The sequence below is a fragment of the Natrix helvetica genome (assembly GCF_964273705.1).
Source record: "Natrix helvetica genome assembly, chromosome: 9".
Taxonomy (NCBI): domain Eukaryota; kingdom Metazoa; phylum Chordata; class Lepidosauria; order Squamata; family Natricidae; genus Natrix; species Natrix helvetica.
In genome coordinates this window covers 1306597-1330576 of record NC_138560.1, presented here as the reverse complement: position 1 = coordinate 1330576, position 23980 = coordinate 1306597, and the positions used below count along the sequence as shown (strand labels likewise).

General features: G+C 50.1%; 5 protein-coding genes across 5 annotated transcripts; 1 reads left to right on the top strand and 4 right to left on the bottom strand.

Annotated features, from left to right (window-relative positions):
• Positions 1–553: 553 nt before the first annotated feature.
• Positions 554–2884, bottom strand: TMEM160 (transmembrane protein 160). The gene is made up of 3 exons (XM_081961536.1): positions 2616–2884; positions 1467–1559; positions 554–1330 (listed from the first exon to the last, which is right to left on the bottom strand). Exons 1-3 carry the CDS (start codon positions 2806–2808, stop codon positions 1086–1088), a joined length of 531 nt encoding a protein of 176 aa, XP_081817662.1. The 5' UTR covers positions 2809–2884; the 3' UTR covers positions 554–1085.
• Positions 2885–3555: 671 nt separating this feature from the next.
• SDHAF1 (succinate dehydrogenase complex assembly factor 1) lies at positions 3556–5735 on the bottom strand. The gene has a single exon (XM_081961538.1). The coding sequence runs from the start codon at positions 5493–5495 to the stop codon at positions 5223–5225; it is 273 nt and encodes a 90-aa protein (XP_081817664.1). The 5' UTR covers positions 5496–5735; the 3' UTR covers positions 3556–5222.
• An 808-nt stretch (positions 5736–6543) lies between these two features.
• On the bottom strand, positions 6544–15040 carry TBCB (tubulin folding cofactor B). Its single transcript, XM_081962156.1, has 6 exons — positions 14864–15040; positions 11022–11165; positions 10623–10719; positions 9321–9506; positions 9087–9159; positions 6544–7227 (listed from the first exon to the last, which is right to left on the bottom strand). The coding sequence occupies exons 1-6, from the start codon at positions 14972–14974 to the stop codon at positions 7110–7112; spliced, it is 729 nt and encodes a 242-aa protein (XP_081818282.1). The 5' UTR covers positions 14975–15040; the 3' UTR covers positions 6544–7109.
• Positions 15041–15328: 288 nt separating this feature from the next.
• Positions 15329–19982, top strand: POLR2I (RNA polymerase II subunit I). The gene is made up of 6 exons (XM_081961685.1): positions 15329–16080; positions 16258–16312; positions 16854–16927; positions 18217–18291; positions 18821–18872; positions 19785–19982. The coding sequence occupies exons 1-6, from the start codon at positions 16022–16024 to the stop codon at positions 19845–19847; spliced, it is 378 nt and encodes a 125-aa protein (XP_081817811.1). The 5' UTR covers positions 15329–16021; the 3' UTR covers positions 19848–19982.
• Positions 19983–20090: 108 nt separating this feature from the next.
• OVOL3 (ovo like zinc finger 3) lies at positions 20091–21140 on the bottom strand. Its single transcript, XM_081961684.1, has 2 exons — positions 20958–21140; positions 20091–20485 (listed from the first exon to the last, which is right to left on the bottom strand). The coding sequence occupies exons 1-2, from the start codon at positions 21070–21072 to the stop codon at positions 20148–20150; spliced, it is 453 nt and encodes a 150-aa protein (XP_081817810.1). The 5' UTR covers positions 21073–21140; the 3' UTR covers positions 20091–20147.
• Positions 21141–23980: the final 2840 nt, after the last annotated feature.

Sequence of the window (23980 nt, the reverse complement as noted above, 5' to 3'; positions counted from 1 at the left end):
TTCAGATCATACATTTCCCAAGTGAGCTTCTGCCATTCAAAATGAGCAAAATTTAAAGGGGTCGATGTAAATAGTGCACAGAAGCAGCTCTAACTGCACCAACTCCTCCTCTCCAGAGACGATGCCAGCAGACAGTGACTTTGCCAGAGGTAGTCCTCGACTTACGGCCACAACTGAGCCCAAAGTTTCTGTGGCTATGTAAGACATCTCCTTTTTGGGAGAGGGGGCGGTTTAGAAATCCAAGAAATAAAATAAAATAAATGACTTTTGCCCTTTGCAACCTTTCGTAAGGGATGCTGCAACTGTCGTATGTGTGAAAAACTGTCCCGAGACACTTTTCAGTGCCGTTGTAACTTTGAACGGTCACTAAATGAACTTTGTAAATTGAGGACTACCCATATTTCTAAGACCCTCCCTCTGCCCACCTGAAGAGCTCCCTTGCTCTCACAAGTAAGAATAATGGCAAATATTATTTCCCAAATGCAGCTGTCAAAACAGACCCCACCCCTTTCTCTCGCAGAGGGAAACCCAACAATTTAGAAAATACATAAACTTGCTTTGAGTGTCTTTAATATAAATGTCCACTGACCAGAGCAGCAGCCGGCCCAATTCCAGAAGCGAAAAAGTCCAGAGCACAAGCGAGAGTGGAAAAGCCAAGGCAAGCTATGCAGAAGACATTCAAACAATTGGCTTTTATTCACACACACACACACACACACACACACCTGAAACCAGAAAGCAGGGTCGAAGCAGAAAGGGGAGGGGGTTTTGCAAAGCAGGCCCACTCATGAAAAGCATCCAAGATCCTTAAGTAGCAAGTATTCATGCTTCTAGAGCTCATTTGCTCCAAGGAGGGTTTCGAACCCTTGCCCTGCCCTCCGATGCTCCCCATCCAGAAGATGAGAAATAAATTGAAAGCCCACCCTTCCACTTGTCTCTCCATTTCTGCAGGAGAGCCAGACAGCCAACCTTCCTCCCACCCATCCTTCCTCCTTCCGTGATCCCCTCTGACCCAACCGCCGTGGAGCTGTCCCTTCCGAATCGTCTGCAGAGTCCCGTCGAGTCCAGAAGAGTCCCTCCGGCCTTCATTTCTCGGCCTTGCCGTTCTCCTTCCTCTTCTCGCTGACGTCCTCCTGGATGATTTCCACCTCCAGCCGGCCGATGTAGAGGGAGATGGCGCAGAGCCAGAAGAGGGCCACGCTCACCACGGCAGTCGAGTTCAGGAGGGCGGCCGAGAAGGAGAGCATCATGGTGCGACGGAGGAGGAGGAGGCTGACGAAGTAGGAGGCGCTTCCGTACGAGACGCAGATCCCCCCGAGGATGAAGAAACCTGAGGGGGAAACATGGGAAGGAAGAGAGGATGCTAAGATGGAACTGGCTTTCCGACTATCCTGCAGGCAGGAGCCCTTTGTGGCCAGGGCATCTCTGGGCACCCAGCCCGGCAGAAGGGCCTCCGGACTACTCACCGTAGGCCGCTTCCCGCCCCATGTCACTCTGCATGTAGGAAATCACGCCGATGCCCGTGGCCAGCAGCCCATTCCGAAACCAGGATAAGAAGGCTGAAGGAAAAGGAGGAAGAGGAGGGCACAATCAGCTCTGCCTACCCATGCTTTCCATCCGGCATATTTGTCTGCCTGCCTACCTGTCAATCATCTTTCTGTCTGTCTATCATTTACCTATCTTTCATTTCACCATCTATGCCTGTATCTAACTATCTACCTATTAAATTATCATATCTATCTACCAGTATCTATCTATCTATCTATACATCCATCATCATCATGTATCATCTAACTCATCATAGATACATCATCTGTATCTATCTATGTATCCACCTCTTAAACTATCGATCATCCATCTACTATCCATACCCCTAACATTATCTATAAAATTTAGCATGTTCTGGGGAGGGTCTTCCAGGCAGTCACACACAGATACACTGTTTCTTATTTTTTTCCTTTTCGTTATTTATTTACTTATTAACATTCTTAAACTTTTGCTGCTCATCTGGTCACAAGGTTACTGGGGGGGGGGAGCATACAATATTAAAAACAATACAATACAACAACATGTACACAGTACGAATGAAACACTCTAAATATACAAGTTATCAACTACAACTAAAAGTAGGATAAGTGAGGGGATGTAATTAATTATTTTTGTATAAATCTTTACACTGCATTGTCTCATTACAATGTTTATACGATATGATTAGAGATTATTTTCTACTATTGAATTAACTTAAAAGTAAAAAAAATCAACAGCATTCATTGCAATTCAGGAGGCCAATATTACAAGCATTGAATTATAATAAATTATATTATATTAATATATATTAAGAAAAAGAATTGCTGCAATTCATATAAAAATTTTAGTTCTATACTCGTTTGATCTTAAGCTATTGATCTGGTATCAAATTCTCTATTTTTAATGTGTGGATATATATTTTTATATGCTGAAAAAAAGGGGGGGAAGCAAAAAAAAAAGCCAGTTGAGGGACTACAACTCCCATCACGCCCCGCGGGCAAGCAGCTGTTGCAGCCCCGCCCTACTGTCAGGTAAGCGGCCGGCCCCGCCCTGTGACGTCACTGGTCAGCCCCCGCCCTCCTCCTCACCGGTCTCGTGACTCTTGCGGAGCAGCCAGGCGTCTGCCTTGTCCAGCTCCGAAGCGGGCGGGAGTGGTGCACCGCGGCCGGAGTTGAGCCTCGCCGGCCTCCGTAGCCACGGCCATGCCTCTCCCCTTAGCAACCTGCCGGCTCTCCTGGCCCGCGCAGCGGCTCGGCCCCACCAACCGCCGCCGAACGCCATGGCGAGGAAGAGGCCCGGGAGCCGCTCTGGGGATCGGACACCTCGTTCTCCAGTTGCGTCACGCGCGGTGGGCAGGTCTAACGTTGATAGGCTGCTTGGGCTGTCACTCTGAGCCAGCTCGCCTATTTGCGGAGACGAAGACGCCTTGCTCGAAAAGCCACTGGCTGAGGCTGCTGTTTGTTTAAAAAGGGGTAGAACTCGGCCTGCCCGTCATTTCGTAGCCACCGCCTCCAGCCATTGCAGTTTTCGGGTGGAAATGCATTCTGGGAGAGGTAGTTCTTCCTGGAATAGGAAGCAAAGGGTGGAGCAAGTCTCTTTCAACCCCGACACGCCGGCTGCGTTGACCTGTATCTCACTTCAAGGTGTTGCTTAAAAGTGGTTCAAGTGAACTGCAAAAAGCGCCACCAATCCAATGAAAGTCATTCTCATTTTTCTGGATCTTCACATGACAAATGGGGTGTTTTCACTCATGGGGGGCCTTAGTCTTCCTGGGATCCTGGATAAACATTTAGTGGATTGTGTAGCTTGATTATATGAGCCAGTAGTGAATTCAGGGACCAGTAACCAAAGCTTCAAGTCTTTTCAAGTCTTCTTCCTAATGTTTAAGCATATATATGGAGTCAATTTAAAACGATTCATTTAGTGACCATTCGAAGTTACAACAGCACTGAAAAAGTGACATGACCGTTGCAGCATCCCCATGGCCACGCAATCGAAATTCCACCAGTTGGCAACTGGTCCATATTTATGACGGTTGCAGTGTCCTGGGGTCATGAGATCCCCTTTTACAACAAAGTCAACGGGGAAGCCTGATTCGTTTAACATCCATTTTACTAACTTAACGGCAGCCATTCACTTAACCACAAGGCAAGAAAGGCCATAAAATGAGGCAAAACCCATTTAACAGTCTCATTTAGCAACATAAATTTTACGCGGAGGATTCCCTGTAAAACCTTTTATTTTGTGGAAAGTGGAGAGTCCAATCAGACCTTTAAATGAACATCACAACTTGTCTCTCCTGACTCCAATTTTCCCCACAACAATCCTGTGAGGTGGTTTGAAAAAGAGAGAGCACGCAACTGGCCCAAGGCCACCCATCTGGCTTTCATGCTTAAGGCAGGACCAGAACTCACATCCTCTCCTTTCCAAGCCTTCCATACCCACAAAGAAAGCCCAGATCTGGGTGAGCGGGTGCATTTTTAGCATGCGTTGACCTGCCTGGTGTCGGCTTTGACTTGCAAAAGATGCCGCTGCCTGATATGGTGAGATTCGCAGCCACAGGGCATGCCTAATTGTATTTCCACCTTGCATCATTAGGCATTTATAACTTACATAGAATTTGCAACCAGATTAAAATGCTGTAAAAGTAAAGTCCATTTAATACTGGGGGAAAAAAAAGTTAATCCCAGGAACTTCTTTCAATTAATTTATTCTGCTGTCCTGGAGGAACACGTGGACATCTGAATTCTTTTAGGATTCCTAAATCCCTGGAGTGCAATCGGTTGTTTATTATATCATAATGGTAACTTTGTGGTTGAAAATGCTGAAATCATCCACCTTAGTTTAGAACAGGGGTCCCCAAACTGGGCAACTTTTAAGACTTGTGGACTTCAATTCTTCAGCTGGCTGGAGAATTCTGGGAGTTGAAGCCCACAAGTCTTAAAAGTTGCCCAGTTTGAAGGCCTCTGGTTTAGAATCTTTCTTTATAACAGAGTGCAAGCCAAAACACAACCAGAATAAATAATGCATACAAATTAGCAGTTAAGTTTTGCTTTTTGTTCAAAAGCCTCGATTCCCAGGCTGAAACAACCACCATAGAATGCCATTAACCGAACAGAAACAAAGTCCATATAAGGGTCATTAGTCTGTATTGTCACGGGGGAAGACTTGCTGCTTGCAGAGGTTTAACCACAGGATTTCTCCTGTAATGTTTAGGGGGGGGGAGGGGAGAGAGAAAAGCCTCTTATGCTCAAAACTTATTTCCTGCGGGCTCCAAAAAATTCCAGGTGGACCCCAAACATACCCACGCCCGTTTCCACGACCATTGTGCACGCCCGTTTGCCGTGTAGGAGGTTTACACCAGTCTGGAAGGGATTCCTCCCAGTACAACCTCAGAGCTAGAATGCCAAGAGGAAGCCTGCCGGGGGTCTCGTGCAGACGTGACGGCTGTCCCCCTCCCACGAAAGAGGGATGGGGCTGGATGGGGCGCAACGCCAAGCTGCGCAATCTTCTCCCGAAAAGCTTCAGCGGAGACTTTAAGCTGCAAATGCCAGGTTCAAATGCCCCCAAATAGGATCTTTCTTCGCGGACGTTTCAGCAGAGGGACCCTTCCCCGCCAGCCTCCTACGCCCGCCCCTCCGGGTTTTCTGCAGCCAGCGGGCATCGCTGCGTGGCAACCAAGAGCGATCCTCCGTTCAGGATTGCGCGTTCTCTTTCTCCTCCTGCTTTGGCCTCCCCGGGGCGAAGAAGCCCATCCTGGTGGCGTGGCCTTCCCGGAGCTGCGCCAGCTGCCTCTGCCCGCGGCGCAGCAGGTACTCGATCAGCAGCACGTCGGTGCGGGGGATGCGGGCAGCCCGGCGGAATTCGCCCTGCACCCGCGACAGGAAGCCCGGCTTGCCTCGGCAGGCGCGCAAGAACTGCCGGTAGAGGCCGAGCACCTCGCGTTGCAGCCGGCTGTGCCTGGCCATGAAGCCGGAGCAGAAGGGCCTCGCCGCCTCCGGGAGCCCGGCCCTTCCAGCGGCTGCCCAGACGGAGCTGCCTCCTGCGCGGTCGGAACACAGAATCAGCGCCGCCCCCTTCCCACGTGCAAACCCACCCGGGAGTGTCACGTGCTTCAATGCACGTGAAAAGGGTGCCCAGCTTCCTCCCTCCCGAAGCGTCCGAGCGGCGGGCCCTGGGGAAGACCCTCCGGGATCCCCTGGCCAAGATCTCGGTCTGTCCGCGGGTGTGTGTGTGTGTGTGTGTGCTGGCGATAAACTGACCCCGCCCACGAGGTCGAGCCCTTTCTCTCGTCTCCCATTGGCCGCTGCCCTGGGAGCGTTGCCGGGAAACCTGTCAGAGGGGCCAAGTTTTTCGGATAGTCCATTAAGACGAGTGGACTTCAACTCCCAGGATTCTCTTGCTAGGAAACCTGGCTAGGGGATTCTGGGAGTTGGAGCCCACCTGCTTTAAAGCAGCCAAGGTTGCAAGATGCTGGTCCAGGGAACGTATTTGTGGGCCAGAGCGCATCTGCCGGGAGAAAATCCAGGGCAGTGGGAGGTCTTGGCCTGGCCGGGTGCTGCCTTCAGGGGTCAAGCAAGCCCCTTCCCCACAGAGAGGTCAGGAGATGAAACCGGTTCTTGCTATCTGGGTAGAGATCAGGGTGAAATCCAGCAGGTTCTGACAGGTTCTGGAGAACCAGCAGCGGAAATTTTGGGTAGTTTGGAGAACCGGCAAATGCCACCTCTGGCTGGCCCCAGGAGTGGGGTGGAGATGGAGATTTTGCAGTACCCTTCCCCTGCCACGCCCACCAAGCCACGCCCACAGAACCGGGAGTTTAAAAAAATTGAATTTCACCACTGGTAGAGATGTAGATAAATTGAAAATAATTTGATGGCGCTGGACCAATCAAAAGCACCCATGTTGCTTTAGGGTAGAAAGTCAAGCAAGACACACAGTCACACACACCCCCACAAAGAAAGACCATTTGCCTGTTTTTGCTTGCCTGGAGAGAAAAAAATAAACGCACACTGGAGCTTGTCTGGAGTGTATCTGACCCCCCCTCCAAAACTTTAATTCGTAATGATCACTTAGCATTTTTCAGCAGCACAAAAACAAAATGGAACAACAAAGACCCACAATGAAAATAAGAAAGAAAAGAAAGAAAGCACAGTCATCAAAATGATTCGGTTTAGATTTTCTTTTGTTTTGAAACCAGAGTTGTATGTACATTGGGTTCTGAATCCTGCGTTCTCCGTTTCCACTCTCTGTGACGGGAAATTCGGGGAGATGTCACCGTCATCTCCCCTCCCCAAAAGGGTGACTACACTCAAAGACCTTCTGGTTCTCTGTGACTGACCTATGGGGTGTGGCATGGAAACATCGGCAGCTTCACTGAACAGAGGCAACCAGGGCAAAGGGACAAACAAACAACACATCAAAACACACAGTTCTTCTGTTTCACTCAGGCGCCCCCCCCTCTCACTCGGGATCAGAGCGCAGTGGCCCACGCTGCAGGAACAGCGGCAACCAAAGGGGGGTTTCTGCCAGCAAGCAGAGGCCCTGCAGATCCTCTCCACTTCCTTCCTCCCGCTCTGCTCCCCTCACATTTCATCGTCCAGCCCATAGTCCTCTTCTGGGAAGTCCCCCACGGTGACAAACTGAGGCTTCGCAAAGGCTCCGTACTTCGGCTGGCACTCAAAATATCGCTTGCCGTTGACACTGTCCAGGAGAAAGGGAAAGGGAAGGAGAAAGGAGAAGGAGAAAGAAAGGAGAAAAGAGAAAGAAGGAGAAGAAAGGAGAAAGGAAAAGAAAGGAGAAGAGAGGAGAAGAAAGGAGAAAGGAAAAGAAAGGAGAAGAAAGGAGAAAGGAGGAGAAAGGAAAAGGAGAAAGGAGAAGAAAGGAGAAGGTGAAAAGAGGAGAAAGGAGAAGAAAGAAGAGGAAAGGGAAAGGAAAGAAGGAATAAATACCAAATGAGCAGATGGACTAAATGCGGTCAAGGCAAGGCAAGGCAGCAGACTGGAAAAAAGCTTTTTTGTTTCTATTTGTTGTTATAGAAATGGCTAGTAGGTATTGTTATATAAAATTAAAAAGTCCAGGTTTAATGTTATTGCTTTATTCGACTGTGCCAAAAGGAGTTGAAAATCCATGTTTTCCTTTTTCTTTTCTCCTTTGCCTTATACTTTTTCCTCTTCCCCGTCTCCTGCTTTCCCATTATTTCCATTTCTCTTTGTATTTCTGTATTTTATATTTTGATAAACTACGGTAACAGAATGTTTAATTCCCCCCACCACGAGAGATTTTAAGGAGACTGGACAGCCATTTGTCTGAAGTGACACAGGGTCTCCTTGAGCAGGGGGTTGGACTAGAAGACCTCCAAGGTCCCTTTCAACTCTGTTATTCTGTTAAAAGAACTCTGACCTCAGCAAGGGGAGGGAAGCCCTGGTTTATACGAAATACATTTATATCAACTTGCACTAAATATATTAAACTCCTTTTTTTTTCCTCCAGTAAATAAATACCTGATTTTTCTTGATTTTTTTCCCCTTCTTTTTGTATTGGTTCCATTGCTTTGTCTTTTTTGTCACTGTTCTTAGCCACCCGAGGTTGCTAAAGATCCTCAGCCGTACTTATGCACCATCATTTACATACATAAACACATACAAGTTCTAAAAATAATTAAACAGGGTGTGCAAAGCTCTGAGTAAGTGCACTTATGCTAAAACGATGGAAATTGGCCTGATTTGCACAAGCCTGCCATCCCTTTTCCTCTGCATTGGAAGTTGGGCGTTTGGCTTGCTTTCAAACAGGAGGAACTACTGTATTTTCTGGATTATAAGAAGGACATAAATTTTTAAGAAGAAAACAAAAAAAGGGGGGGATTGGCCTCTGTGCGCCTCATTTTCGGCTCTTTTTGGAGTCTCTTTTCGGCCCGTTTTTTAGGCTTTTTTCAGCCTGTTTTCAAGGCTTTTCTTGGCCCGTTTTTGAAGTTTTTTTCGGCCCATTTTTGACACTTTTTTTGGTCTTTTTTGTGAAAAAACGGGCTGAAAAAAGCCTTCGAAAATGGGCAAAAAAAGGCCTCAAAACGGACCATGCGGAGGCCAAAGAATGGCCGGCAGGTGGGCAGGGCTTCAGCAATATTTGGTCTATAAGATGCACAGACATTTTCACCCGCTTTTGGGAGACAAAATGGTCCATCTTATAGTCAACGAAGGAACCTTGGAGGTCTTCTAGACCAACCCCCAGCTGAAGCAGGAAACTATTTCAGACAAAGTTAGGTTTGTTTTTAACTCAGGGGTCTCCAAACTTGGCAACTTTTTAAGACTTGTGGAGTGCAACTCCCAGAATTCCCCAACCAGCCTTGCAGGGAATTCTGGGAGTTGACGTCCACAAGTCTTAAAAAGTTGCCAAGTTCAGAGACCACTGCGATATACATGTGATTAATAAATAAAATAAATAACCCACCCACCCACCCGTATCCTACTTTTCCCGGCCAGAAACTCAGGAACATGCCCTCCCCGTCCCCGAGAGGAGGGCTGTGGACAACCACAAAGCCAACCATGGAGCAAAGAGGAATTTACCTGCCATCGTGTTTTCCCAACGGTTCGTCATACTTGATCCCAACCCAGTAACCAGGTTTGAATTCTGTTAAGCCTATGAAAAACCAAAGGAAGTGTCATGAGAACCGAGGAAGCTCCTTGGATGAGAAGTGAAACGTCTTCAAAGGAAAAAAACAAAATAAAACCCGCAGAGCCCAGTTGCCTTTTGAAAAGCATCTTTGGGACATCGGACATCCAAGTCGTACGAATACTCACCCACGTACATGACGGTCCCCCGTTTGCTGGGCTGCCCCGTTACTTGCACTTCACACCTGGCCCCCACGGAAATGGCCTCCGCCAGGGCTTTCTCCTCCACCAGCTTCTGCTCCAACTCGGACTCCTTCCCCGGCATTTCCTTGTACTGTCCCAGGTGGCTGCGCTTCATGAACGAGCGAGCTGAATCTGTGGGGCAGAGGCAGCGGCTTAACAGAGGCCCTTCCTCCTTGCCTGGGCTCGTATGTCTCTCTCCCCTGGTTAATTAAGCCTTTAAAAATTCAGTTTTCATAAAAGCCTCCGCCTTATGTGAGTGGTGAAGGAAGACAACAAAGGGACTGTCCTTTTCAACGCTTTCTGGTTCTCTCCAGAGGCTTAGGAGGCAAGCCAACTATTTATATATTTAATAGACTGTATTTTTCAGAGTATAAGATTTTGAAGAGTAAATTAAGAAAAAAAGGTTTTGCACTCTCCAGGCCTACCAAACCCTCTGCACGCCTCGGTTTTGGTGAAAAACGGGGCATGCAGAGAGTTTGAGAGGCCTGCAAAATGCTCCTGGGGGGAGCAAAAAGAGCAAAAAAAGGCCCCAGTTTTGAACTCGTTTTTGCCCTCCCCAGCCCCCAGGACGACTTAGCAGGCCTCTCACACCCCCTGCGCAGCCATGTTTGCAAAGGGGTCGGGGTTTCAGGAGGCCAAAAATGCTGTATTCGGTGTATAAGACGCACCCAGATTTTCTCCCTCTTTTTTGGGGGGGGAAAGGTGAGTCTTACAATCCGAAAAATACGGTGTGTGTGTGTACATATATAAAAACTAGATTAAATTATTGAACACATGCACACACAGAGATACCTGCACATTTATATATGTATTAACATCTTTTTTTAATGTACACATCGTTTGGGGAATATATACTTTACATATAGACAACAGAGGGGTCTGTGTGTGTGTATCTGTGTATCTGTATTGATGTATACTGTACACAGAAATAGATGACAGGTGTGTGTGTGTGTGTGTGTATCCCTGTCTGTTTTCTGTCTCTGTCTCTCTTTCTATACATACTCCAATTTTTATTCCTAAGAATAAAATCCAATGGAGGGGAAAGGAGGTGGGTTTGAAGGCTGAAGGGCTTCCTCCTGCCCCATTTCCATTTCACCCACCAATTCCATGCTGGCCGAGGAATCCTGGGAATTGGAAGTCCAGAAGTCGTAAAGTAGCTGTGTTTGGAGACCCCAGAGCCGTTTCTGGGATAAAATCGCATTTGCTGCCCCAACCTCCCACGCGGGGGAAGGGCCTCCTGGTTCTCACCTGTTCGCTTGTCGTATTCAGTATCCGAAATCTGGAACTTCTCCACCTTCGAGACGTCTTCGTATTCTCCGATCGTTGCCCCACTTCGGTCTATCACCTACAGGGCGAAAGAAGCGTCCACTTCAGGTCGCTGGTGGGCTCCAGTCCCCAGGAGAAGCAGAGGGGAATGTTGTTCAACTCACTCGGGGCTCCCCCAACTGGGGAGGTTTAAGACTTGCGGACTTCAACTCCCAGAAGTCATAGCTGGCTGGGGGATTCTGGGAGTTGAAGTCCACACCTGTTAAAGGGGCCACATTTGGAGACCTTTGCTTAAGGATAACCCAGAGAGAATTTTTTTAAAAAAAGGTTTTAGCGGCAGGGAAAGCCCCAAGGAAAGAATGTAAATCCAGGCAGACTCACATGGATTCGGAAGCCATCGTCCACTGGGTAGGAGCCCAGCAAGGCCTCATCCTGATCCAGCTTCATCACAAACTTGTCATCCGGGGTGTAGAGTTCAAGTTCCATGCATGAGGCTGGGCTCCCGACAACAAGTTCCAGCTTGCACTACCGAGAGAGGAGAAAGCCCGTCAGGAGGAGGAATATCCCTCACAGGTACAGGCAGTCCTCGACATATGACCACCCCTGAGCCCAACATTGCTGCTGAGCGAGACAGTCGTTAAGTGAGTTTTGTCCCATTTTACAACCTCTCTCACTTTCTTGTTAAGAGAAACGCTGCAGTTGTTATGTGAATCGTGGTCGTTAAGCAAATCTGGCTTCCCCATTGACTCACACAAAAGGGGATCATGTTGCAACCGTTGTAAATGTGAGTCCGTTGCCCGACGCCTGGAATTTGCTCACCGTGGAGATGCTGCAACGGTCGTAACATTGAAAAACGGTTGCAAGTCACTTTTTTCCGTGCTGTTGTAACTTCGAATGATCCTTAAATGAACTGTTGTAAATCGAGGACTACTTGTACCTGGCAACACAACCGTTCCCCGCCCCCTTGTCCTTAATGCTAGCAGGGACACAACCCTTTGGGTCCAATGTGAGCTGGAGAATGTGATTTATGACACAGACTGAGTGGAGGGAAGGAGCAGGGGTAAAGTTCAGCCATAATTCAAGTGAGGTCAGATCTGACTGCAATGGGGGTATTGCCGAAATGGTGTTCCTAATAAATGACTGGTTTTCTTTTGAAACTTGGCTTGAGGCTCATGAATTAATTAGGGCATCTTTCGGAAACCTGACAAGAGTAGGCCCAACTGGTCCATCAAAACAATTCAGTGGGGAAGCAAAGGGCCTGGGAGGAAAGAAACCAGAATCCACCGGCCATCCCTGATCCAGGAGCAGCAGCTAAAGGACCGTTTGGGATAACAGGACCTGCAAGTAGAGCAACTTTGATGGGGTAGGAAGTGGGGCACGGGAACTGCTCCTGACCTCGCTCTCCTGTGTTCCATTTCTTTCCTTTATGGAATTTCTCTGTCGCCCATTTTGCTATCTGATTCTGGGCGGCTCACCACGGTATAAAAACATAGGTGTAAAGAGATTAACAGCATTAAAATGGAGGTGAGCCACAAATAAATAAATTAAACAAAACCAAAGGGCACGGGTGGGACGGGGACTGGACTCTTGTCTCTCATTCCACCAACCCCCAGCAGCTGGCACCTCCTTTTCAGTGCCCTGCAAATTTTCCAAATGATTTACTTCAGAGGGGAATTCCTCGAGTCTACAGCTCCTGCCACCTTCCATCCTTCCCTATCTTTCCTTCCCTATCCTTCCTTCCTTCCCCTAACCCTCCCTCATTCCTCTCCCTCCCTTTCCCTTCTCTTGTGTTTGTGGGTCTCCCTTCTTCTCTATGGAGGCACCTGCCCTTATCGCTTGCTGTTTGTCTTTTAATCGCTTTCAAACACAGGCTGGAAGCTTTTAATTTTCATGGATCTAGTCTGCAAGCCCCCAAGAGTCACCACTTCAGCGTGGCAGGGCAGAGGTGCTACAAATGAAGTAGCTAAAATAAATAAATAGAATGGGCTCTCCCGAGCATCAAATCCCGGTTTAATTCCCAGTTCTGTGACTCGCAAACAACACCGCTCTTCCGCTGCCTTCTGGGCAGATATGATGCAGCCTGCCAAAGGGGGCTCAGAGCTAACAAAGGCGGAAAGGAGCAAGCAGGCTTGACAAACGTTATTCTTAATATTCTCTGCAAAATTCTCAGCACCAACATTAAATATATATATATATATATATAAATGTATCCCGGGGAGGGGAAACAAAAGCCATTCCTTGGCAGGAATCCATAAGCTGGAGCCGTGCAAAGAGAGCCCAAGGCTGATTTACCCAGCCGGGCACAAAATGCCAGCTGCCAGGCTGCAGTTAATCCCTGCCCGGCTGCACAATGCACAAACAATGCTATTCTGCTGATCAGTGGCCCGTCTGGAGGGTCGCAGCTCAAAAAGAGAGGGGGGAAAAACACCTGGAAAATCCATGGAGCCTCTCCGATCTCCCAGGCTGGTACCTGAAGGAGCCAGGATTGCTGGGAGGTGCCCGGGTGGCAAAACCAGGCAGAGGATCAAAGAGTGCCATCTGTGGAGAACCGTGTGTGTGTGTGTGTGTGTGTGTGTGTGTGTGTGTGTGTGTGTGTGTGTGTATGATGCGTTTGTAACAATCGGGATGATCAGGAGAGTACAATCTGGTGTTCAAAATCTGCTGCGATGCACAAACTCTGGGGGATTCTGCCCAGGCATGGGGGGTTTCTTGTCCTGGGCAGAGCCCCCCCTCCCCCAAAAGGGGGTTGCATTTTTAGAGTGCTTTTTAATGCTCGGATCAAACCCAGCATGCCTGCTGCAGTTTGGCTGCCATGACAGACAGCAAAGTGGCACAGGGATGGCTCTGCCCTCGCTGGTCCCCAAAACGCAGCAATGGGTCTGTCTGCAGCTAGTGCCCGATGCTGGCATCCAAGAATCCCCATCAAAGTTTGGGGTGGGTGGGGTGGGGTGTCAGCTGCATTTAAAAACCTTTGGCACGAAGGCTTCAATAAAGTGTCCCTTTATTTAGCTGTTGTCACAGCAGTTTATGGAAACCAGAACCAGACAGTGGATGCCCATCTCCTAGGATCTCAGTATATGTGAACAGAAAGGGATCTTAGAGGTCATCTAGCCCTACTTCTGTTCAGGATCCCTGAAACTATCAGAGGAGATGGCGGAAGCAAGAGAGGGAAAGATGATAAATTCCGATGGGGCCACGAGTCTCATTCCTTCTGCTGTGGAGGGCTCTTTCTTAGGGACCAGGTGGTGGTGCTGGGGGCCTCCCTATGACGGGAGGGGGCCTTAGGTGCAGCAATTTAACCCCCTCTCCCCATTCAAGCACATTCTGGGCCTGGGAGGCCTGTAGATCCCATCATCCCCAGATGGCAGTGACCTTCTGGACCAAGACATCCAGAGAGTACCTGCAGCACACAGGTAGATTGGATGGATGGACAGACAGATAGATAGATAGAGGGATATATGACTGATAGGTAGATGAGTGTGCATGTGTGTTTGTGTATAAACAAACACAAACATGTATTTGTATGTGCGTGTGTATACATACGTTTGTGTATGTGCATGTGTGTGTGTGTGTAGACAGATAGTGCTATCATCTATCTATCTATCTATCATCTATCATCTATCTATCTATCTATCTATCTATCTGATAGATAGATAGATATAATAGATAGATATAATACAGTGTGTGGATGTATAATTATATATAAACACATATAATTATATAATTACTAATTTACTGATAAATCTACTGGTGAATGAAGCCTGAATGTAGAGGTTCCCCTCTGGGCTGCCATCCTCTTTTCCTTCCCCCCCTTTTTCCTTTTTGCAGAATATTCACAACGATATTATCATTTTTGATGTTGATTCATCAGCCTGACCCCCCTCCCCCCCACAAACACATACAACAGCCCTGCCAGGGAGGCTTGGGAGGGAGGGAGGAGGGAGGTGGGAGCGGCGCAGACTGCAGCCCCTGCCCCATAACGCCCACCCCCCTGCCAGAACCTCCATGGGGGATCTGGACTCCCACATCCATAAGCCACGCCGGAAGAGCCCCATGGGTGGGGGGGGGAGAGGGGGCGGTAGGCGCCAGCGGGGGGGCTGTGCCAGGAGCCGCTGAGGAGGATGGGGGCGGTAGTCCCACCAGCACCGCCGCCACGGACTCCCCCTCCCATGGGGCTGGGGATGATGGGCGTGGGTGGCCGGGGACCAGGCCCCCCGCCCTACCTTGAACTCGGCGATGGTGAGGCCGCGGGCATATCTCTTCAGGACGCGGAAAGAGTTGAGGCTGCTGCTGATGGAGATCGACACCACCGCGGGGGTCCCGATCACGCTCATCCCGGCCGCTGCCGCCGCCGCTTCTCCCGTTGCCGCCACGCCTCGGGCCCCTTCACGGGCCGCTCCCTCCGGCCAGCCAATCGGCGCCACGCCGCTCGCCCCGCCGACCAATCGGCGCCCCGCTCGCCGCGCCTGCCCCGCCTCCGCCCGCGTCCTGCGCAACTCGGCCTTTTTTTGCTCCTGCGGAGTTTCTGCCCTCGGCCCCGCCCTCCCCTCGTCCGCCCTTGAAGCCCAGACGGGGAGACCGGCCAATAGGAAGCCGCGATATATCTCGCGGGAGCGGAAACGGCCAATAAGGAGGCGCGATGGTGAAGGGCGAGCAAGGGCGAAGCCTGGAGGTCTGGTGGAGAAGAGGGCAGGGTTTCCCTGGCGGCTGGGAAGCGCAGGAGCGAAAGCTGCGATTGCAACTGCGTGGTGCTTTTGTGCGGGTCGTGCAAGGGGGTCCCGGGGTATCCTTGCACCGGGGGAACGAAGGAAGGGCTCCTGATTTGCTCCGGGAGAAGGAAAGACCCTGTTTTGACGCTGGCGCGGATTGTCTTCTACATGCACGACGGCTGGGGAGGATGGGACTTGCAGTGCAACGTCCGTCAAGGGGAAGGAAGCCAGAGGGTCACTCCAGGGCCTCACCCATTGCAGAGCTGACCCGGATTCCTTGCAAAAGCGCAGTATGAATCCCGGTTTAGTCCCTGTTGGCCAGAGGCTCATCACTCGCACCCATCACCGCATTCCCTCTCCCGTGAAAAGCAAAGAGAATGGCCCTTCCATTGTCACTGAGGACCACGACCTTGGACACTCCGGGAATGACGTCACGCGGACGGGACTTCCAGGGATGACGTCAACGCGCTGAGAACATAACTGTCCTGGTGACGTCACCCCTCCAGCGCTTCCCTCGCTTTCGTCTGAGACGTTCGGCTTCGGGAGAATCGTGACCCTCGCGCCCTGCCGTAGGCGAAGCGGCCCCAGACCCCCCCGAAAGTCGAGAATGCGCCTGCGTGGTCGTCGCAAGTGCGTGCGCAGTGGCGCCGGAGACCGCTCGGCGCGGTTGCCATGGAGTCGGAAGGAGCCTACGAGCCGGGCTTCGTGGGGATCCGCTTCTGCCAGGAATGGTGAGCGGGCGGAGGGTCGGGGAGGGCCCGGACTCATCAGAGCATGAGAGCGGCAGTCCGCCCCGGCTTCTCCGCGAGGCCTTGAACTGCGTCTCCCATCCTCCCCCCTCCCCATCGCGCTGTCCGGGCCTGTTTTTCGAAAGGCCTCAGCGCCGTTTCTTGCTCCCTCTCGCCCAGCAACAACATGCTGTACCCGAAGGAGGACAAGGAGAACCGGATCCTGCTCTACGCGGTAAGTGGGGGCGGCCTGCCCTCTGCCAGCAGGCGCGGACTTCATCTCCCAGCATGCTCCGCTCCGCGGGCGCCTGCTGGGGGATTCTGGGAGTTGAAGTCCCTCCTTAAAAGAGAGACCCTCACCAACCCAAGGAGCTGGATGGGTTAGAAGTCATTGGAAGGGCAAGGGGAGATGGACATCCCGCTTCCCTGAAAATCTGGGATGGGCCTAAAAATGGGACCTCCTTCTCAGCCTTGGCCCCTTTAAGAGTCCCTCCCAGAGGTCCCCCGCCTGCATGCTGGTTGTTGGTGGATGGACTTCAACTCCCAGAACTCCTCAGCCCGCCTGGGGTCCATGTGCTTCTGCCCTCCTGCTACAGAGCGTGGGAGTTCGACTTATTCATTTCCCTGTTGAAGCCATTGCTGGGGCTGCCCTCCCCATGGAAGCGTTTGGACCACATTGGAGCTTGCTTGGCCATCTGGCCGAGACACCTGGGGGGTGATGGGACATCTTACACCCTTCTTCCTCTTTTGAACCTCTCCCCCTCCCCCTCCCCCAGTGCCGGAACTGTGACTACCAGCAGGAAGCTGACAACAGCTGCATCTACGTCAACAAGATCACCCACGAAGTGGAGTAAGTGTCGGCCTGCTTGCCATCGGCTGCCATAGTAACGGGGAGGGGGTTTTGGTATTTGGGAGGGGAATCGTGCTGGAGGAGATATCTCTGGACGAGGAGGAAGTTTTGTTCTCCCCATCTTCTGTGCTGCTGAATGGTCTTGTTTAGGTCTGGTCAAGGTCAACTGTCTCTGCATACCAGGTGGATGAAGCCACCTGAAGATGCCCCTCACATGACACCCTTGGGGGCTGGAGATTGGACCTTTGGCTTGGGGTTGTTGTGGGGAGGGATTTGGGACCTTTGATATGTACAATTTCACGCCTTGAGCCTCAGATCTTGCTTTACTTTCGCTGCTTTCACTTCATATTCACTAAAAGTACCTTTTCTCTAAAACAATGGAGTTGAGGATTTCCTTTCTTGGATTTTGAAGGAGGTACGTCTGACATTAAGCCAGATCTCTTTGCAGCCACAGGCGCAATCCAATGCATTATCCTCCAAACCTTTTTGCGATTTAAGACCAGGGTTGTTTCTGCCCAGTTATCTCTACCCTTGCTATCTGATTAGGTACAAGGGCGTGCTGTAGGTACCTTCGACTAGGGAGTGTGGGCTGGCAAGGCGCGGAAGGAGAGCCTTGTCTATGGTGCCACCCATCCTTTGGAGCATTGACCCCTGAGATTAGATTGACCACGTCTGAGTTGGTCTTTTGTAAGACCTTGAAAAGCTGGTTTTGTGGTTGCGCCTGGGACCTGTGTTGGTGAGAGCCCATTTCTAGGTTATACGGAAGACGGATCAAATCGTGCCTGGCTGCTATTGTTTTTATTTTTCTTTTCTAGTAGAGGTTGTCTTCAACTTACGACCATTCTTTTAGTGACTATTCAAAGTTGCAACAGCACTGAGAAAAGTGGCTAATGACCATTTTTCACACGAGTGTTGCAGCCTCCCTGTGGTCACATGATCCAAATTCAGACCCCTGGCAACTGGCTCATATTTATGACGGTTGCAATGTTTCATGGCCCCGCGATCTCCTTTTGCGACCTTCTGACAAGCAAAGTCAACAAGGAAGCCAGATTCAGTTAACAACTGTGTTCCCAACTTAATAATGGCAGGCATTCACTTAACAACTGTGGCAAGAAAAAGTCGTAAAATGGAACAAAATTCACTTAACAACTGTTTGCTTAGCAGTAGAAATTTTGGGCTCAGTTGTCCTAAATCAAGGACTACCTGTATTTCCTATTATAAGATTGGTTTTGTTTGTTGTAAACCAGACTGCCCAGGTTAAATAAATAAATCTACTATTTTGCTTTCAGCGAATTAACACAGATCATCGCTGACGTCTCCCAGGATCCCACCCTGCCCCGGACGGAGGATCACCCCTGTCAGAAGTGAGGACTTGTTGCTTTAGCTTAAACATTCTGAGGCAGGAATGTTGTAGAAAACAACAGCTTTCTTCTAAAACCGCACCTGGCTGGCTGGGGAATTCTGGGAATTGAAGTCCGCACTTCTTCTTAAAGTTACTGAGGTCGAGAAACGCTGTCCTAAAGCTTGAAAGCGAGCAGAATTTTGGGGATTTCTTTGAAATTTCATCCTGATTTTTATGCTGAACCAGGCCAAGGGGTTGGGACTCTGTCCGTCTCTGCCCAAGCCTTAAAAAAGAGAGCTTTGCAAGCAGCACAGGGTCAAATTTGGAAGGTGGGGAAAAAACTCCGGTAGAACAAAAAATAGATTTGGGAATTGGTCGGGCTCTGGAGAGGAGAAGCCAGCAGAAACAGGTGGGGCTGGACAGTAAGCTAGACTGCTGCTGACTGCCTCGATTCAACCCCCAGCCCTACCTCCTGGGGAGCCAACCACATTCTGCCAGCCATGTTCTGCCCTCTTTCCCATCCTTGTTTGACGCCTGGCTTTGCCCTCCAGGTGCGGCCACAAGGAAGCCGTCTTTTTCCAGTCCCACAGCGCCAGGGCTGAGGTGAGCAGGTGCCTTTTTAAGTTTTAGGGAGGGTGGTTGAGGGTTTCACCTTAGGATGACGTCGCTCTGAATCGCCATGAGGAATGATGGCTTGTCGTCACACACCTGGATGCCTTTGCAGCCCAGCACGGCCTGCCCAGGAGTCTGACCGGGTTTTGAGTTGATATTATAGGCGTGAAACGTGCTCAGCCAGGGCTCTGAACAGAGATGTTCATTTACTTCAGGGGTGTCCAAACTTGGGAACTTTAAGACTTGTGGACTTCAACTCCCAGAATTCCCCAGCCAGCATAGCTGGCTGGGGAATTCTGGGAGTTGAAGTCCACAAGTCTTAAAGTTCCCAAGTTTGGACACCCCTGATTTACTTGTTTCCTTGCTTGCATTCCGCCTTTAGTATCCGTACAAATTGCTCAAGGCAGCACACGTATCCATAAACCTTCCTCCTCCTCCTGTTCTCCCCATCACAACAATCCTGTAGGAGAGATTGGGCTGAGCAAGGGAGGGGGGGGGCAATCACCCAGCCAGCTTTCATGGCTAAGGCTGGACTACAATTCCCAGCCTCCTGGTGATTGGCCCAAAATCACCCAGACAGCTGTCATGCTAAGCTGAGACTAGAACTCCCTGTCACCTGGTATCTTGACCACCAGACCAAACTTCCCAGGATTTGGAAATGCAGAATTTTCAGGTTTCGCTATTAGAGGCCCTTCCAGGGGGTTTCAGCCTCAGCCACCCCCTCTGTGACGCTTGTGGGCAAGAGGATGGTACCCCAACTAGTCTAGAGGAGACCAGGTCAGAAAGCTGATCTAGGAGCCTGCTGGAGATCTGGAGAAGGGCTTGGCTTTTCGGCTTTCCTATCTCTGCAAAAGGTGACCTCACAAAATCATGGCTGCCTTCCCCCCCCCCTTTCTTTCCCAGGATGCCATGCGGCTCTACTATGTCTGCACAGCCCCCCACTGTGGTCACCGTTGGACAGAGTGAAACCCTCCGAGACGACCACTACCTTTCTCCTGGGTCTCCGATGACTTCCCTGCTGCGATTCTCCGCTATTTATCCGTTCAGCCTCTCTGAATTGTCCTTCGCTTTAATAAATGATTTATTTTTTACAGAAGACAACAGCCTCAGCCATCTATTTAAAAATAAAACCGAAAACCAAAAGACACACCTGTCTGCTTTGGCATCTTATCTGAGTAGGTGCATTAACAGATCAACAGAGTTGGAAGGGACCTTGCCGGTCATCTAGTCCAACCCCTGCCCAAGCAGGAGACCCTACATCTGCTTCTACCTAGGATCAAACTCACAACCTTCTGCTTGTGAGGCAAGAGCGCCACTTCTAGGCCACAGCAGCAGGTGCAATTGAGACTGAAAAGCAGCTGCTCCAGGCTTGGGGAAGACGTCCCCCAGGGGGGCCCCGGTGGAGTGGCCCCGGCGCGTGTGCCCGTAGTACTCGTTGCTGGTGCCGCAGGTGAAGCCGCACTGCTCGCACACGAAGAGCTTTTCCCGCCGTTCCCGGTAGCCGTAAGTCTGGGAGACGCAGTGGATTTTCTTCAGGTGAGACTCCAGGGAGCAGCGCTGGGTGAATCCTTTGTTGCAGAGGCAGCAGCGGTAAGGACGGATGCCTGCGGGCAGCAACAGGTGGGAGTTTGCAAAGGTCCTTGACTTGCGATCGTTCGTTTAGTGACCGTTCAAAGTTGGCCCTGAAAAAAAGGGGCTCGTGACCCACATTTATGACCTTCCTCGAAAGTCACCCAAATTTGAACGTTTCGCAACCGGCAGATATTTCTGACCTGCGACCTTGCAACAAGGAAAGTGAATGGGGGAAGCTGGATTCGCTTAACGACCACTTAACTGCAGTGTTTTCTTTAACCACCACAGCAAAAAAACCACCACCACCACTCGTGAAGTCAGGCACAGCTGGATAAACAACTGCCTTGCTTAGCGGGGGAAATTCTGTCCCCAGTTGTGGTCGTGCGAGCACCGGTTATAAACCACTTTTTCTTTTAGTAGCCCTGCCACTTGGAAGGGTCGCTAAATGAATGGCTGTAAGTGGAGGACTCGGCCATAGCAGGCAGGCGTCCATTTCCCCCTCACCTGTGTGCGTCCTCAGGTGCCTCTTGAGGTCGAAGGTGTCGTTGAAGCCCTTGCTGCAATAGTGGCACAGGTGCTTCTTGACGGGGCTGTGGCTCTTGCTGTGGCGGGTGAGCATGCGCTGCAGCGGGAAGCGTTTGTTGCAGGCGGAGCACTGGAAGCCCGCCTGTTGGGGGAGACCCCTGCCCTGGGAAGGAGGGAGGGGCGCATGATACAGAGCCAGGAAGGGTCCCTGCCCTAAGAGACTAATTGACAGTACAAGCCAGGTTGATAAAAACACAGATCCGGGCAATCAGGGTTTGTTTGTGAGAATGGTTGGCTTTGAATGGAGAACCTGTGGACTGAAGCTCTCCACTTCCCACACCATTGCCCCCCTCCCTTCCTTCTTCCCCCTTTTCTTCCTTCTCTTTTCCCCTTTTTTCCCTTTCACCTCCCTCCCTCCTTCCCTTTACATTGCTTTCCTTTTTCTTTCCTTCTTCCCCCTCCCTTCATTCTTCCCCCTCTTCTTCCTTTCTTTTCCCCCCTTTTCCCCTTTTCCCTTCCTTTCTTCCCCCCCTTTTCATCAATTTCCTTTTCCTTCCTCTACCCTCTTCTTCCTTCCCTTTTCTTTTTTCCCTTTTTCACCTCCCTTCCTTTCTTTCTTCCTTCCTCTTTTTACCTCTTTCCTTTTTCTCCTTCCTCCTCCTCCCTCCCTCCCTCCCTCCCCAAATATATATGCCCCCATCTACCAAAAGGGGAAAAAAAGGCGGAGTCAACCAGCCCTCCCCCCACCCATAATCTTTGCTAGGCTGCCCCCCAAAATGTCAGGGCTAAGGCCAGGCAAGGAGCCTGTGAAGAGTCTCCCCCTTGACTTACGGAATTTGCTAAGGCCCCGAATCCCATTTCTCCGGGGTCTTTTCATTCTGGGCTGGCCTTACCTTGTTCCCCGGAAGACGTTTTCCCACGGCCGGTGGTTGCAAATAAAGCAGGTTTTGGGCCAGGCGGTGGGGGGCGGCGTCTCCTCCATCCCACTTGCTTTTGCTGCTGAGGCTGAGAATTGGGGGGCGGACGGGGGTCTCTAAGACATCTAGGGAGCCAACAAGGACACTATTTTTAGTGACTTGCAAATACAGGAGGCCCTAAACCTACGACAGTTTGCCTAGTGGCCGAAGTTACAACAGCGCTGGAAAAAAGGACTTACGACCGGTTTTGACACGACTGTTGCAGCATCCCCAAAGTCATATGATGAAAATTCAGGCACTTGGCAACTGACTCACATTTATGACGGTCGCAGCGTCCCGGGGTCACCTGATCCCCTTTTGCGACCTTCTGACAAGTCAAAGTCAATGGGGAAGTCTGATTCGTTTAAGAGCTGCAGTGATTCACTTAACAACTGCAGCCAGAAAGGTCATAAAATGGGGCAAAACTCAATTAACAGAAGTCTCACTTAGCAGTGGATGTTTTGGGCTCAATTATGGTCGTTAAGTCGAAGACTAAGCTGTAGAGAACTCTGCCATCTCCAGGAATACTCTAGGAAAACTCGCACCGCTTCCTCTCCCTGCTGGCAGTTCTTCCCCAACTGGGCGCCCTCCAGATGTGGGAGTCCCTCATTCCCATCATCCTCAGCCAATACGACCATCCTGGTCATGGCTCAGAAAAAGACACCCTTCAGGGAGGTTCACCTACCTGGTACGTACAAATCTCCCCGGAGCCAATCGGAGAGTTCACCCCAGTTCCGTGTTCTTAGCTGTGCCGATTTACGACGTTTTATCAGAAAGGACTTCGGCATAGCGGATTGGGTGCTGGGTTCGGGTTTCTCCCAGGATCAACGCAGAACAAGGTGGTGAAGACCAACAATGGAAGGTCCTTAATGTCCAGGAAGAAGAAACTAACTTTTAGGGTGCTCACATCCCAGTTCCTAAACTTTGAGGTCCTTCTATATCAACTTATTTCTTCTTGTAAAAGAATATCAGCGTTGGAAGAGACCTTCTAGTCCAACCCCCATGCTTAGCAAATCTACAATTCAAACTTACTTCCCAATAAAAGCCCAATCTATAATTTCAAACAATCTGAGGAGCCGGCGTTACCAATAAACCCTAATAAAAAATTAAAATGCAAGCCGTTGCTTTTTTCTTTCCAAACCACAGACCCTAAATCCTGCCTCTAACCGCTACCCCGGCTCCCAACAAGAATAGGAAGGAACTCCAGATGTGACTGGCTATCATCCAGCCAGTCCCAAAAGTCCAAAATCTCAACCCAATTCCGATGAGCAGGAATGATTCTGTGGATGGGCTATTTAAAAGAGCGACTCTTGACATCCTGACAATTTGCATCTAAATTGGGGGTGGGTAGGTTGAGAGGACATCCCATGGCATCTCTTTTGCATATTGGGTGCTTCTAATTACAGACCTACAACTGCTTGCATTCAATCTATGCAAATCTTGCAATTTAACTCCGGAGGGCAGAGTTAAGGTCAGTTATCCATCCTTCTGTCTGTCTCCGTGACAGGAAAGTCATATTTCAAAAGCAGCGATCAAATCGGAACATGGAAAGGTCAGCTAAGCCTTCCGCCCCCCCAACAACACAACATCCCTGAGAGGTAGGATAGGCTGGACAAGGAGAAGCCTCAAAGACAGAACATTTGATAATATAAGCCAAAAAAATGTGAGTTAAGCACAGACATAGAATTCAGTGTGCAACACTGCAACCTTTGCATTACCAGCCTTGGTCAATCTTAGCAACTTTTAAGACGTGTGGACTTTAATTCCCAGAATTCCCCAGCCAAGGATGTTCCTCAAAGATCATCTAGCTGAGCCTAGCTACACACTCACTCTCTTCTACGGGGCCAGGAAGAAAAGTTGATTTAGGCCAAAGCATCGGGGGGGAAACGAAGACAAATTTTGCTTGCAAATCAAATTGGGATCCCTGGACTGGATCAAACAGTCTATATCAGAGGTCTTCAAACTTGGCAACGTTAAGACTTGTGGACCACAAGACTTGTGGGCCTATATTAACCCAGTGGATCTCTGGGTTGTTGAGTCGTTATT